This window comes from Rutilus rutilus, assembly GCF_951802725.1.
Source record: "Rutilus rutilus genome assembly, chromosome: 2".
NCBI classification, from domain to species: Eukaryota; Metazoa; Chordata; class Actinopteri; order Cypriniformes; family Leuciscidae; genus Rutilus; species Rutilus rutilus.
This window is the reverse complement of record NC_140210.1, coordinates 576,561-592,056: the sequence shown is the minus strand read 5'-3', so window position 1 is coordinate 592,056 and position 15,496 is coordinate 576,561. Positions and strand designations below refer to the sequence as shown.

At 42.8% G+C, this 15,496-nt stretch overlaps 2 protein-coding genes across 3 annotated transcripts; both read right to left on the bottom strand.

Annotated features, from left to right (window-relative positions):
* Positions 1 to 1,038: 1,038 nt before the first annotated feature.
* f7l (coagulation factor VII, like) lies at positions 1,039 to 7,427 on the bottom strand. The gene is made up of 8 exons (XM_084399272.1): positions 7,145 to 7,427; positions 6,149 to 6,312; positions 6,042 to 6,066; positions 4,633 to 4,746; positions 4,392 to 4,538; positions 2,703 to 2,794; positions 1,975 to 2,095; positions 1,039 to 1,826 (listed from the first exon to the last, which is right to left on the bottom strand). Exons 1-8 carry the CDS (start codon positions 7,227 to 7,229, stop codon positions 1,279 to 1,281), a joined length of 1,296 nt encoding a protein of 431 aa, XP_084255398.1. The 5' UTR covers positions 7,230 to 7,427; the 3' UTR covers positions 1,039 to 1,278.
* Positions 7,428 to 7,580: 153 nt separating this feature from the next.
* Positions 7,581 to 15,432, bottom strand: LOC311286712 (uncharacterized protein). Of its 2 annotated transcripts, none has more exons than XM_084402964.1 (9): positions 15,163 to 15,432; positions 13,695 to 13,887; positions 13,489 to 13,602; positions 12,718 to 12,950; positions 12,344 to 12,481; positions 11,876 to 12,069; positions 11,360 to 11,439; positions 10,094 to 10,177; positions 7,581 to 10,023 (listed from the first exon to the last, which is right to left on the bottom strand). In XM_084402964.1, the coding sequence occupies exons 2-9, from the start codon at positions 13,879 to 13,881 to the stop codon at positions 9,875 to 9,877; spliced, it is 1,179 nt and encodes a 392-aa protein (XP_084259090.1). In that variant the 5' UTR covers positions 13,882 to 13,887; positions 15,163 to 15,432; the 3' UTR covers positions 7,581 to 9,874. The 2 variants fall into 2 exon arrangements, with proteins under 2 accessions (XP_084259090.1, XP_084259091.1); XM_084402965.1 differs by having other exon boundaries at positions 11,360 to 11,442; positions 15,163 to 15,431.
* Between the last annotated feature and the right edge of the window lie 64 nt (positions 15,433 to 15,496).

Below are 15,496 nucleotides of genomic sequence, written 5' to 3'. Positions count from 1 at the left end.
TTATCGAATAATAAAATAATCATCTGACTCAATAGAGCACACACATTTTCTTGCGTATTTTTAGCATTCGTGTGCATCTTGGCGTTTCCAACAATTTTACATGAGATATTCCAAAATCCACATGGAAACACAGCTATTGACTGACTCAAGGTCCTTGCACGCCGAGGCCGAAATTTTCACATGTGTTTTTTCGTATTCGTCATTCGGTGGCTCTGTCAAAACACCTCTCAAGATGTTTGCTAATGCTACGGACGCGAAAAACGTAGGAAATCGAACCTGATCCGAATTTTTATATGTCGGACGAAGGTTTCAGAGGCAGTGTGTAAACGTGATTGACACAACATGAGGTTGTATTTATTTTTTAACTTCATCCGACGAGAATTTCGGACTCAGAGCGCAAGTGACTGTGAACGTGAAACCTGGAGACACACTTTACCTTAAAGCTACACTGTGTGAGATTTTCTCCCATCTAGTGGTGAAATTGTATATGACTACCAACTGAATATTACTCTCTAGCCCCTCCCATTCCAGGGGCGTTTTAACTCCTACGGTGGCCGTATTATTCCAGTCGCGAGTAATCTCCCCCGCGCATTCGTCACGGCGCCACTGAGTGTAAAAGCGCAAAAGACGAAGCTTGAATTTCCAGGTACGTCCCTCTTTGGCTAATGTGTTTTCAAGATGGAGGCGCAACATGGCTGCCGGCAGTCGAGCGACTCGCTCGTATGTATTCTGAATGGCAGATTCTACGCTTACGAGAATTCTTGATTAGTTGGTGGAAGTAATTACACATGAATGAGCACATCTAATTTTGAAAGAACAAAGTGTTTTTTGCTAAGAATCAACTTTAATCAACCCTAACCCAAACTAACCCTAACCCAACTAACATTCAGAAACTCTTGTGTTATATCATGTATATTTTTTCCCCACAAGAGGTCGGCAAAGACACCCAATGTAAGATATTTTGAGCTGACTTAAAAGGTTTATGCATGAAATTGTGAGTTATTTTGAATTTAAGTTGAAAGAATGTGAGGAATGTGCTCAAATTACTATTTATTTATTATTTGTTGATCAGATCTAGTAATTTAAAGGTAAATAAAATAAAAAAGAACAAAAAAATTGCATTAAAAAATAGAAAAAATATTATCAAAATGAAATAGAATAAGCGTTCTGAAAAAAAAAAAAAAGTATAGTTTCAGGGCTTCGGGTCATTTTGACCCGCGAGGGAAAGCCGTGTTACAAAGTGCGAGGGAAGATTAACATTCAGAAACTCTTGTACATTCATGCGCTGGCCACAGTCTTCACAATCCACTCCACGAAGACGGACACCCGCGTGTAGATCCCGTACACGCCGACGTCTGCGCAGCCTTTCCCCCAGCTCACGATCCCAGTCAGAAACCATGTGTTCCGGTAGCGTGTGACTAGCGGGCCGCCGCTGTCCCCCTGACAGGAGTCTCGGCCACCCTCGGGGTACCCGGCGCACAGCATGTTCCTGCTCACCTTCAGGCCCGACTGAGCCCGACACTCGTCCAGCGAGACCTTCGGCACCTCCAGCCTCTGCAGAACCACAGACACCGGGCCCGACTGGGTCAGGCGACCCCAGCCGCTCACCGTCGACATGCGCACCGATGCTAGCGTGCGAACGAACGTGCCGTTAGCGGGAGGAAGGCAGATCGGCACGGCGTAGCGGTTGAGCTTGACGGGGCTGACGAGACGTAGCAGAGCGATATCGCTGTCGGCGCTGGAGTGGTTATACCACGGGTGGACCAACACTTTAGACACTTTCCTCATCTGTTCGGTTCCTTCGTCTTTATCGAGGATGTGTTCGCCTACAGGAGGAGACAAAAGAACACCGAAAGATGAGATCTGAGAGGAGGAACATCAACAGTACCAAAACTACTCGCACTACTTTTTTACTCGCATTTATGATCTTTATTAGAGTTACACTTAACAAACCCCACTTAAGTAACTTCTTACCGACGGTCACTTGTAAGATGGCTGCATCCTTATTCCAGACACAATGAGCCGCAGTGAGAATCCACTGGGGATCTAGAAGAACACCACCGCATTTAAACACTCCAGAGAGCTGTAGCGAAGCCTGTGGAGAACACACACACACACACATACCCGTTCTTTATCGGCATTGATGTTGCCATGAAGACCCTTTAACATGCAGTCAAATCTAGATTTCACCTTCAACATTTCTCACATTATCACAGTTTATTCGCTATAGTTTAGAAAATGGTATTCAAATATGACAAGAACTCAAAGTTAAACTGTGTCTGAACAAATTCATCTTGATAATGTCAGATAACTTTGAGCAAAACATGGTCAGGTCAAAGTGTCTGAATCATTTTTAGTCCCAAATTTCTATAACTTTTACTGGTAAGTCTCTGTATGAAGAGTTATTGGGTGTAATATGTCACAGTTTGCTTTATTCTGCTCTCCTCACTCACAGAAATGAACTACAGTGTCCTGATCACACTAGTGAAACAACATCAGAATAATCTTTGGTTCGACTGTATATTGAACCTTTCCATTCCAAAGGTTCTAAAAATGTTCTTCACACTAAGAAAAAATGGTTATTTACTGAAAGGTTCTTTGGGGAACCCAGAATGGTTCTTCGAATCACTGCAAAAAAACACCTTTATTTTCAAGAGTGTAAAGAGAAAGATTTTCTGATCATGGATAATGTGAATCCTCACCTGCCACGGACACTGTCCTTTCGGACACACGTCCCCCTTCACAATCCTGGGACTCACACCCTTCTCCACCAGACGGCCACATGGGAACCCGCCTGAGAAACACAACATGGGATTACGTGGACAGCACTGTGGCCTTACAGCACAAAACAGGAGGATTTACTGTTCTCCAGCACATTGAAGTGCACTGGACCCATCCGAACACGCCGACTTCCCTACTACTATAGTGGGCGGGAAAAGAGGAGTGTGTTTGGATTCACAGACCCGGATGACCTACTTCTCCCAGAGCGATCTTTCAATCTGATGGACACTTTTCTATCCCATGAGGCCATGGGAGAAGAGTTATGAATAAGTACATAATAGTTTACTAAGTACCTACTAAAATACACTCTCAAAAGTAAAGGTTCTAAAAGGGGATTTTCCCAGAGAAAGTTATCAGTTCTTAAAGGGATAGTTCACCAAAAAATGTAAATTCTTTCATCATTTACTCCACGTCATCAAAGATTTTCGTTCATCTTCAGAACACAAATAAAGATCTTTTTAATGAAATCCGAGAGCGTTCTGTCGCTCCATTGACAGCGACGCAACTACCACTTTCACGCTTCAGAAAGATCATAAAGAGATCGTAAAACTCATCCGTATGAATCGAGCGGTTTAGTCCAGATTTTCTGAAGAGACTCGATCGCTTTTATTCACATATAAACATTCATCCACTCGCACATCAGCTGTGGTAAACGGAAGCTCAAGCATGTTCGCTTGACGTGCGAGAACCAGTGAGGTTCATTGTCGTGTTACGCAGCGCGTTTGAGCTTCTGTTTATGTTCAGTGATCAATGTTAAATGTGCATAAAAGCCTAAATTCAATCTGTTCATCATTAAAGTGATCGAGTCTCTTCAGAAAATCTGGACTAAACCACTCGACTCATATGAATTAGTTTTACGATCTCTTTATGATCTTTCTGAGGCGTGAAAGTGGTGCGTCGCTGTCAATGGAGGGACAGAAAACTCTGTGTTCCGAAGATGAACAAAATCGTACGGGTTTCGGACGACATCAGGGTGAGTAAATGCCATTTTACTTAGTGTTAAGAATATTTTTAAAACCTTCCAAAAGGAATCTTTTGTGGAATGGAAAGATTCTGTGGATGTTAAAGGTTCTTCATGGAACCATTGATGCCAATAAAGAACCTTTCATTTTAAGAGTGTATGAAATTTTGGACACAGTGACTGTTGGAAATATCCTTCTTCTGCGCTAGTTCTGCAGTTTACAGCGTATTTAAAGATCAGTTCACCAGTTCCTTTGCCCATATAATCTTTAAGCTAATAAGATTAAGAGCATTTGGCTTCAACTCGAGCTCAGACACACACTCCCAGTGGCGCTACTAAAGCTGGGAGGAGGAGTATAGTGGCGAGATGCCTGAATCCTGCAGGTGGAGCTGGGAGGAGGAGGGACGCCAGGACAGCGGATGCCGGAGCAAGCTTATACACTCCCGCGGGTAATGGAAAGATTAAATCGGTTCACTTCTACCGAAATTATGTTTTGAACTTCACTTTTTGAATTTTCTGTATGCATGAAATCCCCGCATGACCAGCTACAGCTTTTAAACTAAATGTGAAATAACCATTTTTATTACCGAGCTGATAACTGCAGTAGCACACTACTCTGTGTGTGTGTGTGTGTGTGTGTGAGACGCACCCTGTGGCACGCAGCTGCTGTTGTCCGTGTGCAGTGTGTATCCAGGAGCACAGTCGCAGCGATGGGTCGAGTCAGTGATCTCCACACAGAAGTGATCGCAGCCACCGTTCCTGTACAAACATCCGTAGGAACTCGCTGGGAATATTTCTGTGGGACGGACGACAGGATTTAAAGATGAGTAGATGTTCAGCTGTGTGACGCTGCTGATGTGTGTGTGTGTGTGTGTGTGTGTGTGTGTCACCTTTGTCACAGTGTCGCCCCTCGAAGTTCACTGGGCAGATGCAGACGTATGTGTCCTTCTGATCCACACATGTGGCCCCGTTCTGACACGCTGCCGACTGACAGAAGTCCACCTCTGAAGAGCCAAACAACACATTCACAGGATCAGAACACACGGAGTGGTTGTCAGGTCGTTGCTATGGAGTTCTGAGTGGTTGTCAGGTCGTTGCTATGGAGTTCTGAGTGGTTGTCAGGTCGTTGCTATGGAGTTCTGAGTGGTTGTCAGGTCGTTGCTATGGAGTTTTGAGTGGTTGTCAGGTCATTGCTGTGGAGTTCTGAGTGGTTGTCAGGTCGTTGCTATGGAGTTCTGAGTGGTTGTCAGGTCATTGCTATGGAGTTCTGAGTGGTTGTCAGGTCGTTGCTATGGAGTTCTGAGTGGTTGTCAGGTCGTTGCTATGGAGTTCTGAGTGGTTGTCAGGTCGTTGCTATGGAGTTCTGAGTGGTTGTCAGGTCGTTGCTATGGAGTTTTGAGTGGTTGCCAGGTCGTTGCTATGGAGTTTTGAGTGGTTGTCAGGTCATTGCTATGGAGTTCTGAGTGGTTGTCAGGTCGTTGCTATGGAGTTCTGAGTGGTTGTCAGGTCATTGCTATGGAGTTTGAGTGGTTGTCAGGTTGTTGCTATGGAGTGGTTGTCAGGTCATTGCTATGGAGTTTTGAGTGGTTGTCAGGTCATTGCTATGGAGTTCTGAGTGGTTGTCAGGTCGTTGCTATGGAGTTCTGAGTGGTTGTCAGGTCATTGCTATGGAGTTTGAGTGGTTGTCAGGTTGTTGCTATGGAGTGGTTGTCAGGTCATTGCTATGGAGTTCTGAGTGGTTGTCAGGTCATTGCTATGGAGTTTGAGTGGTTGTCAGGTCATTGCTATGGAGTTTGAGTGGTTGTCAGGTCGTTGCTATGGAGTTTGAGTGGTTGTCAGGTTGTTGCTATGGAGTGGTTGTCAGGTCATTGCTATGGAGTTTGAGTGGTTGTCAGGTTGTTGCTATGGAGTGGTTGTCAGGTCATTGCTATGGAGTTTTGAGTGGTTGTGTGATTGTTGCTATGGAGTTTGAGTGGTTGTCAGGTTGTTGCTATGGAGTGGTTGTCAGGTCATTGCTATGGAGTTTGAGTGGTTGTCAGGTTGTTGCTATGGAGTGGTTGTCAGGTCATTGCTATGGAGTTCTGAGTGGTTGTCAGGTCATTGCTATGGAGTTTGAGTGGTTGTCAGGTTGTTGCTATGGAGTGGTTGTCAGGTCATTGCTATGGAGTTTGAGTGGTTGTCAGGTTGTTGCTATGGAGTGGTTGTCAGGTCATTGCTATGGAGTTTTGAGTGGTTGTCAGGTCATTATAATGTGTAGTTTTATCAGATGTGTGTGTGCCGCATGTAAGCACTGGTTCACCTGTGTATCTCTTCCAGAAATCCTCCTGAAACACAACAGGAGAATCTGTTAGATCTCCATCAGCTCTTCTGCTGAACGAACAGCAGGCTAGTTTCAGTTCTGCTCACCAGTTGTTCGGGGACGCTGAAGATCTCTCGGGCCTCCTCATGCGAGCACACCTCCTCCAGACACTCCCGCTCCAGATCTCCCAGCTTCAGCTCCTCCAGGAACGAGTTCTCCCGTCGGACACGCTGCCGGAGCGCCCGGCTGGCCTCGGACTTACTGAGGAACACTGCGGATGACATTACAAACATGGATGAGAAGCACACAAACACAACCACATCCGGGCCGTATCCAGATCAGATGGAGGACCTGCGCCTGAACACGACCACAGCGCATCCCTGAAGTGTCAGCAGAGAGTGTGTCTCCTAGACTCTCCCCTGTGAAGGCCTCATCGACACTGATCCTCAACAAACTCGTCTCCATACCGGCGTGACTCCGATCTTAAACCAGACTGAACTGGATAATATTCTGAATGTTCCGATCAATGTTCCGATCCAATCTGACCTTTGACCTGTGATACTGCCTGAATCATAATCATAATCATAATCATAATCACACACTGTTGGCTCGTTGGCCAGAGGAGAACTGAGTCTGAGTCTGGTTTCTCCCAAGGTTTATTCCTCCATTCTGTCACTGATGGAGTTTCGGTTCCTTCACTGTCGCCTCTGGCTTCTGGCTTGCTTAGATGAGGACATTTAATATTCAACAATGTTATTGATCTCCTGCACTGACACCATTATATGAGAACTGAGCTGAGCTGGACGATGACATCACGGTTTTCTCCAGAGCGGCTATATTATATAAATGAACTAAATTAATAACTTTTTTACAACAGAAATGAGCCATCTCTGATCTTACTTAAGCTGGACTGTGACGCTGTTTTCTTCTGGAAACAAACTTTGTTGAATTATTTTCCTTTTATCACTGTAAAGCTGCTTTAAAACACTCAAAACACTCTTCATACAAGTTGAAACACTTGTAAAAAGCGCTGTATAAATAAAGATGACTTGACACACACACACACACACACACACACACAGGTAATCCAGACACACGCTCACCTGATGGAAGCCCAAAGCATTCTGGGACGGCGAGCAGCGCCAGGATCATGTAGAAGAGCTTCACTGTGTTCAGCTTGGACTCCATGATGGTTTATCTCCTGGTCGAAGTCTGAAACTCCCTGTGCTCTGGACACTCGTGGGCGTTCGGACAGAAGACCATTGCACAATAATCCTGTGCGACTGAAGCGCTTCTGTGTGTCGCCAGCAGGGGGAGCCACTGACACACACACACACACACACACACACACACACACACTTCAACAACTATTACCCGTGATGCTCAGACGAACAGAAGCACCTGTCAGTGTTTTAATATCTCGAAGTGTTGAATACATTATTCTCCATTCATTCTTCGTCTTCACAATGTTCTGCCTTTATTTCAGCACAAACTGCTTTTACATATTCAACAATATTATTGATCTCCTGCACTGACAGCATTATATGAGAACTGAACTGCGCTGGACGATGACATCACGGTTATATATAAATGAACTAAATAAAAAATAAAAAAAATTACAGCAAAAATGAGCCATCACTGAACTTTCTTAAGCTGGACTATGGCACTGTGTTCTTCTAGAAACAAACTTTGTTGCGTTATTCTCCTGTTATCTCTGTAAAGCTGCTCTGAAACACTCTGTGTTGTAAAAAGCGCTGTATAAATAAAGCTGATGTGAGTTAGAGATGCTAGTCTTTCTTGCTGTCGTCATTTACTCGCCCTCATGTTTTGGTCCATACAATGGAAGTCAATGGGGTCCAATGTTGTTTTGTGTTCCACAGCAGAAAGAGTCATACAGGTTTGGAAAAAAACACGAGGCAGAGTAAATTATGATCATTTTTATCCCTTTCAGTGCAGTTTCCTTTGACTTAAATGAGTTGGTGAACATTCAAACTGTGTTTAGCATTTGCATAATGATTCATATATGGCATATATCACTATATCTGGCCTCACAGCGTCTCTGACTTTCATTTAGCTAAAGCTATATAAGAGGCGCTGTGGTTTCCGTCTCGAGTTTAAACTGTAGTTTAGATCAGAACTCTGCGTGTGTCGAGCTACTGGAGGACTGAAGTGAAGTCTCGTCTGTGAGACCACAGAGAGATGTGTGCGGTTTACACTGATCCTCAGAGGCGCTGCAAACACTGTCAGCTCTGGCTGAAGATACACACACAGTCACAGCAAATAATAATAATACATTTGATTTGTAACAAACTTTATATTTAAGCAAAATCCCAAAGTGCTACAATTTAAAAATCAACCAAAAACAAACAAACACGACAGCTTGTTCAGCTTCACAACATGTGCAAATAATCTGAATCAGAAGAGCATTTATAGCTTATAATAATCATGATCACAGGTCGAAGTTGCAAGAAAACATCATAATGCATAATCAGACACAAATCTATCAGGCGTTACATTACATTCTGCAACACTGTATCGGATACGGAAGATTGGTTGGATATTCCAACAAAAGACAAAAGAAAGATAGTTTTGCTTCAAACTCTATAATAAACCCTTCAATTTTAAATAAAATAATTTAATGACGAGTGTTTATGTACAGTAGAGCCAAAAGTGTGTTCGCTTTAGTGACCCTACATCACACCATCACAATAAATATCGTGTATATATTAAATATGTGGGAAGAACAAACACTAAACTTGCTATTTATCTGATATTATTATTTGGGGACGAAAATGCTGAACTGCAGCTACAGGTTTTATTTTACTACGCACAACAAATGCATAAAGCTGACAGAATAAAGCAAACATTGAGTTATTAATATTTGGTTGAGTTTCATAATTTGCATGTTTCTTGTATTATGTTTCATACACAATATGATTACACAATCTTGGCCAGACTTTAGTGTGTAATTCACAACACTATTAACTGTGACTCAATAACTCCTCCTAATCACTGCTCTTCAGTCAGCACGGTTATTAAGTTGAGGATTGTAGAATATGATCATGCAGAATGAGGCATTAATATGTGCTTTATTCGTACTAATAAACAGCCGATATCCTAATCCTAGTGATATCATGATAATTAAAAACCCTAATTGAACCCTAAACTAAAGTGTGACCAAAATCTTTAACACATTTATAATAATATTCCAACAAATGTGATTTATCTACGCCGCGCGTCACTTTAGGCCTCTACTGTATAATGTGTTATTAAACGAGCGTTAGGAAAGAAGCTAAAGCGTGTTCTGATATAATCCAGATATCTGATCATTATTCACTCCGTCTTTATAACAGATGCAGTTCTAATGCCAGAATTATGCAAGTAGGTCATGAAGCGCAGAGGAGGGGAAGTAGAGCTGGAAACCTCATCTGTGGCGGCACTTCCTGTGTGTGTGTGTGTGAGTGAGTGAGTGAGTGTGTGTGTGTGAGTGTGTGTGTGAGTATGAGTGTGTGTGTGTGTGTGTGTGTGTGTGTGTGTGAGAGTGAGTGTGAGTGTGAGTATGAGTGTGTGTGTGTGTGTGTGTGTGTGAGAGTGAGTGAGTGTGTGAGAGTGAGTGAGTGAGTGTGTGTGTGTGTGTGTGTGTGTGTGTGTGTGTGTGTGTGTGTGTGTGTGTGTGTGTGTGTGTGAGAGAGTGAGTGTGTGTGTGTGTGTGTGTGTGTGTGTGTGAGAGTGAGTGTGAGTGTGAGTGTGAGTATGAGTGTGTGTGTGTGTGTGTGTGTGTGTGTGTGTGTGTGTGTGTGTGAGAGTGAGAGTGAGTGTGAGTGTGTGTGTGTTCAGGTCTCCAGATCCCGCAGGACAGCACAGATTTGCTCCGGAGCGTCCCGTAACTCGCTCTTCCACGTCTGAGGAACGGCTGAGCCGATATACGCCGCCCGCGCACCGAGAAGAGCTCCTAGCGCTGCGCCGCGGTTACAGTTCTCACCTGCGGACACACACAGCGTTACACACACACACACACACTTCCACCAGCAGTCAGAGGCTGAGAGACGCACCTCCACAGTTGGTGTTGGTCAGGATTCCCTCCGTCACGTCATCATGAAAGCAGTACGCCAGATAGAAGAGGCTCGTCAGAGCTCCTGTGACACACACACACACACACACACACACACACACACACAGTCAGAGGAGCATCATGGGAAGTTCTGTTGCATTTTTTGCAAACGACTAAAAATTCTGTATTATGAATTTTTAAGGCCAGACAAATAATTTGTTGAGGTCAGTTTGTAAAGAGAGACACACACCTGCGCACATATATTATATTCAAACGCACATATCTATAGACTAAACACCAGAGGCGGACAGAGTACACAGCTTCATTACTTGAGTAAAAGTACAGATACCCCTTGCTAAATTTTACTCAAGTACAAGTAAAAGTACTACAGTCAGATGTCTACTTAAGTAAAAGTACTAAAGTACTTGTTTTTAAAAGTACTTGAGTATCAAGAGTACAAGAGTACATTTTCTAAATATTGCATTACTACTGCCACAGTGCTTATATTGGTAAACACAGCAAACACTTGAAGCGAAAACTATCATTAACTTGTTCAGAAAATTGAAATAGTCTGGTGAGGTGGGTCCACGGGTTGGCACATTCCCGGGATGGACCTGCTGCGTCTTCATCCATTGTTTCGTCCATGGTTTCGTCTCTTATCTAAATCTGACCATGGAGTTGACTTTGGCGGAAAGCTGAAGGTGATTGCTGATAGGCTGTCCCAATCAGTGGCGCCTGCACAATCCAATCACGTTTGAGAGGGAAACAACAAATTGAGGGTTTCCGAGATTTTTCTTTTTTCCTTATTTAAAATTTCTTTTTTATTAGAAGTAACGGGTACTCACGGTTATGGATAGAAATGTAGTGGAGTAAAGAGTACAATATTTGCTTCTCAAATGTACTTGAGTAAAGTCATGAGTACTCCCCAAAAATGATACTCGAGTAAAGTACAGACCCCTCAAAATTGTTCTTAAGTACTGTACTCAAGTAAATGTACTCCGTTACTGTCCGGCTCTGCTAAACACACGTAATACACACGTGCGCCGTCAGCGTTTCACAGATTCACGTTTTTGAACGTTTACACGGAGATGATTGCACCTGTTTCTCAAACACTGTGTGTAAATGAACGTCCACAACACATTAAGAGTTAGTTTCTGTTTCCTGTGAGAGCGGTGTGTGTTAGCGGTGTGTGTTAGCGGTGTGTGTTAGCGGCTGCTAAGTTTTGAATCAATCAAAACTAACTTTATCGGCTCAGGGTTTTCCTAACCTTGTGTGTAGCAGGCGAGTCCGAGAGACTCCACAGCGCTCTGATGGACCTTCAGACGCTCGGCTGATGATGCTGGAAACCTGCTGGACACAGACACACACACACACACACACACACTCGTCAGAACCAATCACAGACATCCAAGAGCATCATATCTTAAAGGGATAGTTCACCCAAAAATGAAAATTAGCCCATGATTTACTCATCCTCAGGTTATCCTAGGTGTATATGACATTCTTCTTTCAGACGAACACAATCAGAGTTATATATAAAAAAATGTCCTGACTCTTCCAAGCTTTATAATGGCAGTGAATGGGCACCATTTTTTTTAAGTCTATAAAAGTGCATCTGTCCATGATAAAAGTGCAGTGAAGCGATGCGTTCGTGTCAGAAAAATATCCATATTTAAGACTTTCTAAAGTAAAATAACGAGCTTCTGGCTTGAGGGCGAGTAAATCATGGGCTAATTTTCATTTTTGGGTGAACTCCTCCTCTAATACAGTATGTGTTCCTGACCTCTCGGCCCGCTGTATGAAGCGCTGACTCGCGTCCCAGGCGTCGAGCGCGGGGGATCTGAGCGCGGCCTCGGCCGTCCGCCGCAGACAGGCTCCGTTCAGCGTCGCGTGAAGCGCGCGAGCGTACAGAGACACCAGCGGCTCCAGCTGCGCGTGAGGATGAGTGAGCTTCACAAACTCCACCGCCGCACACACCTGCACACACACACACACACACAGGACCAGCGGACACTCTGATTAGCTGTGAGATGGTGTCAAGTCAGCTTTATTTATACAGCACTTTTTACAACTCAGAGTGTTTCAGAGCAGCTTTACAGAGATAACAGGAGAATAATGCAGAGTTTGTTTCCAGAAGAGAATAGCGTCACAGTCCAGCTTAAGGCAGTTCAGTGATGGCTCATTTCTGCTGTAAAAAAGTTATTAATTTAGTTCATTTATATATATAGCGCAAATGTGTCACGTGACTCACTGCTTGCTCCTCATTGGCTGAGGCAGACATTAGCACGAAGGGAATGGCGGTGGGAAGGCAGCCGATGGCGTTCAGCTGTCCGTCGCTGCGGGACGAGTTCAACATGCGCCTCGATCGCCGCTCCGCGAACTCCAGAACCTGCGAACACACGGGTCACATGATGCTGACGCCAACAGTGAAAAAATATAACTTTTTTGTTATAAAAAACAAGCCCAGCCCAGGTGAAGAAAAAAGTAACGTAACATATTACTTTTCTAAAAAAGGAACTAAGTAACGCAATTAGTGACTTTTTAAGGGAGTAACGCGATCTTGTAACGCATTAGATGTCACAGTAACGTTCCCGGCGAGCGACAGGCGTGTTCTGGTGCGCTCACCTCGCCAGGGGTCGTGGGTCGCGGCTCCTGCCAGTCGCAGAAGAAGCTCCTGTGGAAGGACTCCGCGTACGTGTCGGCGTGAGAGCCGGGACTCGTCAGGAACGCCACGTAATCCGACAGAACGGCGGCTCGCGCTGCAGGATCAGCGGCGCTGGAGAACGAGCCGGCGGACAGAACCTGGGCGGCTCTCAGAGCGCACAGAACATTCAGGGTGTTCTGACCCGCGTGCAGACCTGCAGGACCACACCGTTAATGAGGGAGTTTTGAGGTATGGGTTAGGGTTATCGGGGTCTCTGGAGCAGCTGACTTTCAGTTTATAATGTGAAAAGTCAACATTATAATTACATGGATTCAGATATTTCATGTGTTCTAGCTCAAGCACACCTGGTGCTGCTAATGAAGCCCTTGATTAATGAGACGACACCTGTTCTGCAGATCTGGGCTGTGCTGAGGGATTCTGTTCAGGGCGTTGAATAATTTAGAGAATGTGGAAGTTGCATTTTCAGTTGAATTTGGGGAGAGCACATGAAACATCTGCTGTGTTGAGCTATTTCAATTACTTTTGTTTGATTTGTTCATTGCAAACAGCTGAAAGTCTGTACATTTTGACAATAAACCTGATTTGTAATGAGGGTTGAATAATTTTGATTACAACTGTATGTATTTTTTCACATATTTTCCTCTAAACTTTCCCCCGCGCTCCAGTTTGAAAGCCCCTGATTGGCTGATGGATTGGACACCTCAGACTAGCAGGTTTCAGACACTCGTTACCTTGATGGTAGTGCACTGACCCACGCGGATCCATCCAGAACTTCAGCTTATCATGCAGAATCACGTTCCCCACCACAGGATCCCCAGACGAGCCGTTCGAGCGGCCGCTGCCAGCTGCACACACACACACACACACACACAGGGTTACACACACACGCTACAGGTGCGTCAGTGCACAGGTGACCGGTCACGGGAGTGTTACACACCGGTGTTGGACAGGCGGAGGATGCTGGACGGGTGTGTGTTGCGCGGCGCGTTGAAGCCCGTGATCCAGCCGCTGAAGTGTGTTCTGATGTCTGCGGTGTTGTAGTACCAGTGGACCGGCATCGACATCGCGTCAGCAGCACACACTCCCCACAGCGCCTCAGTGACGGACCGACGCACCTGAGCCATGCGCACCTGACACACACACACACACACACACACACACACACACACACACACATTTATATTACATTTTTATATTACATAATTTATATTACATACATATATACTCTGTATATATATACATATATACTCATATGTACTCTACCTGTACACATATACATAAATACATATTACATATAATATTATAATATTTTATTAATATTAATATAATATATATATATATATATTTTTTTTATATATATTTTTGAAAGAAGTCTCTAATGCTCATCAAGGCTGCGTTTATTTGATCAAAAATACAGAAAAAAAACCCAGTAATATTGTGAAATATTATTACAACTTAAAATGATACTTTTCTATTTGAATATACTTTAAAAAATAATTTATTCCTGTGATGCAAAGCTGAATTTTCAGCATCATTACTCCAGTATATCACATGATCCTTCAGAAATCATTCTAATATTGTGATTTATTATGAGTGTTGGACACAGTTCTGCTGCCTAATATATTTGATGAATAAAAGGTTAAAAAGAACTGCATTTATTCAAAATAAAAAAAATATTTTCTAATAATATAAATCTTCTTTACTATCATTTTTTTTTTTCAATTTAACACATCCTTGCTGAATAAAAGTATTGATTTATTTCAAAAAAAGAAAGAAAAAAAATGACTGACCCCAAATGACTGACCGGTAGTGTATATCGCTGTTACAGAAGATGTCTATTTTTAAAAAAAATTGCTTATTTTTTTACTTTTTATTCAAAGTATCCTAAAAAAGTATCACAGGTTATGAAAAAATATTAAGCAGCAGAACTGTTTCCAGCACTCATAATAAATCATCATATTAGAATGATTTCTAAAGGATCATGTGATAGACTGGAGTAATGATCCTGAAAATTCAGCTTTGCATCACAGGAATAAATTATTTTTTAAAGTATAATAAATTGAAAACCAATTATTTTAAATTGTAATAATATATCACAATATTACTTCTCTTTTTTTTCTGTATTTTTGATTAAATAAATACAGGCTTGATGAGCAGAAGAAACTTCTTTTAAAAACATTAAAAATAGTAATGTTTCCAAACTTTTGACTGGTACTATATATATATATATATATACACACACACACACACACACACATATTATAAATAAAACAATATATACCATCACACAAACACTCACGGCAAATGTTTTATATGATTAAAAACACTGAGGTTAAGTTACATTAATCGTTATTTTCTACATAGACACACACTGAACATGATAAATATGAATGAACTGATCTTACTGTAAATAATGAGATCCGCTCTGCAGTGAACTGAACACACACACACACACACTTTCTGTAGAAATGTGTAGAAATGTGTAGAATTGCATAACCGCACAATCATTGTTACAAAACCTCACCGGAAGTACACCGCATGATACATAACATACACAACTACGTCACGTGATGTAATATAAATGTGCATTTTATGCTTGTTAACGTAGATCTGTTTACAGGGTCAATATAGTACAATAAACTATCAGCAACTAATTTCCCATATCATGTTAAACACAGACATACATAGACGAACACTGAATCACTGATGGATGGCGAACTCATTTCACGCGTTATAATT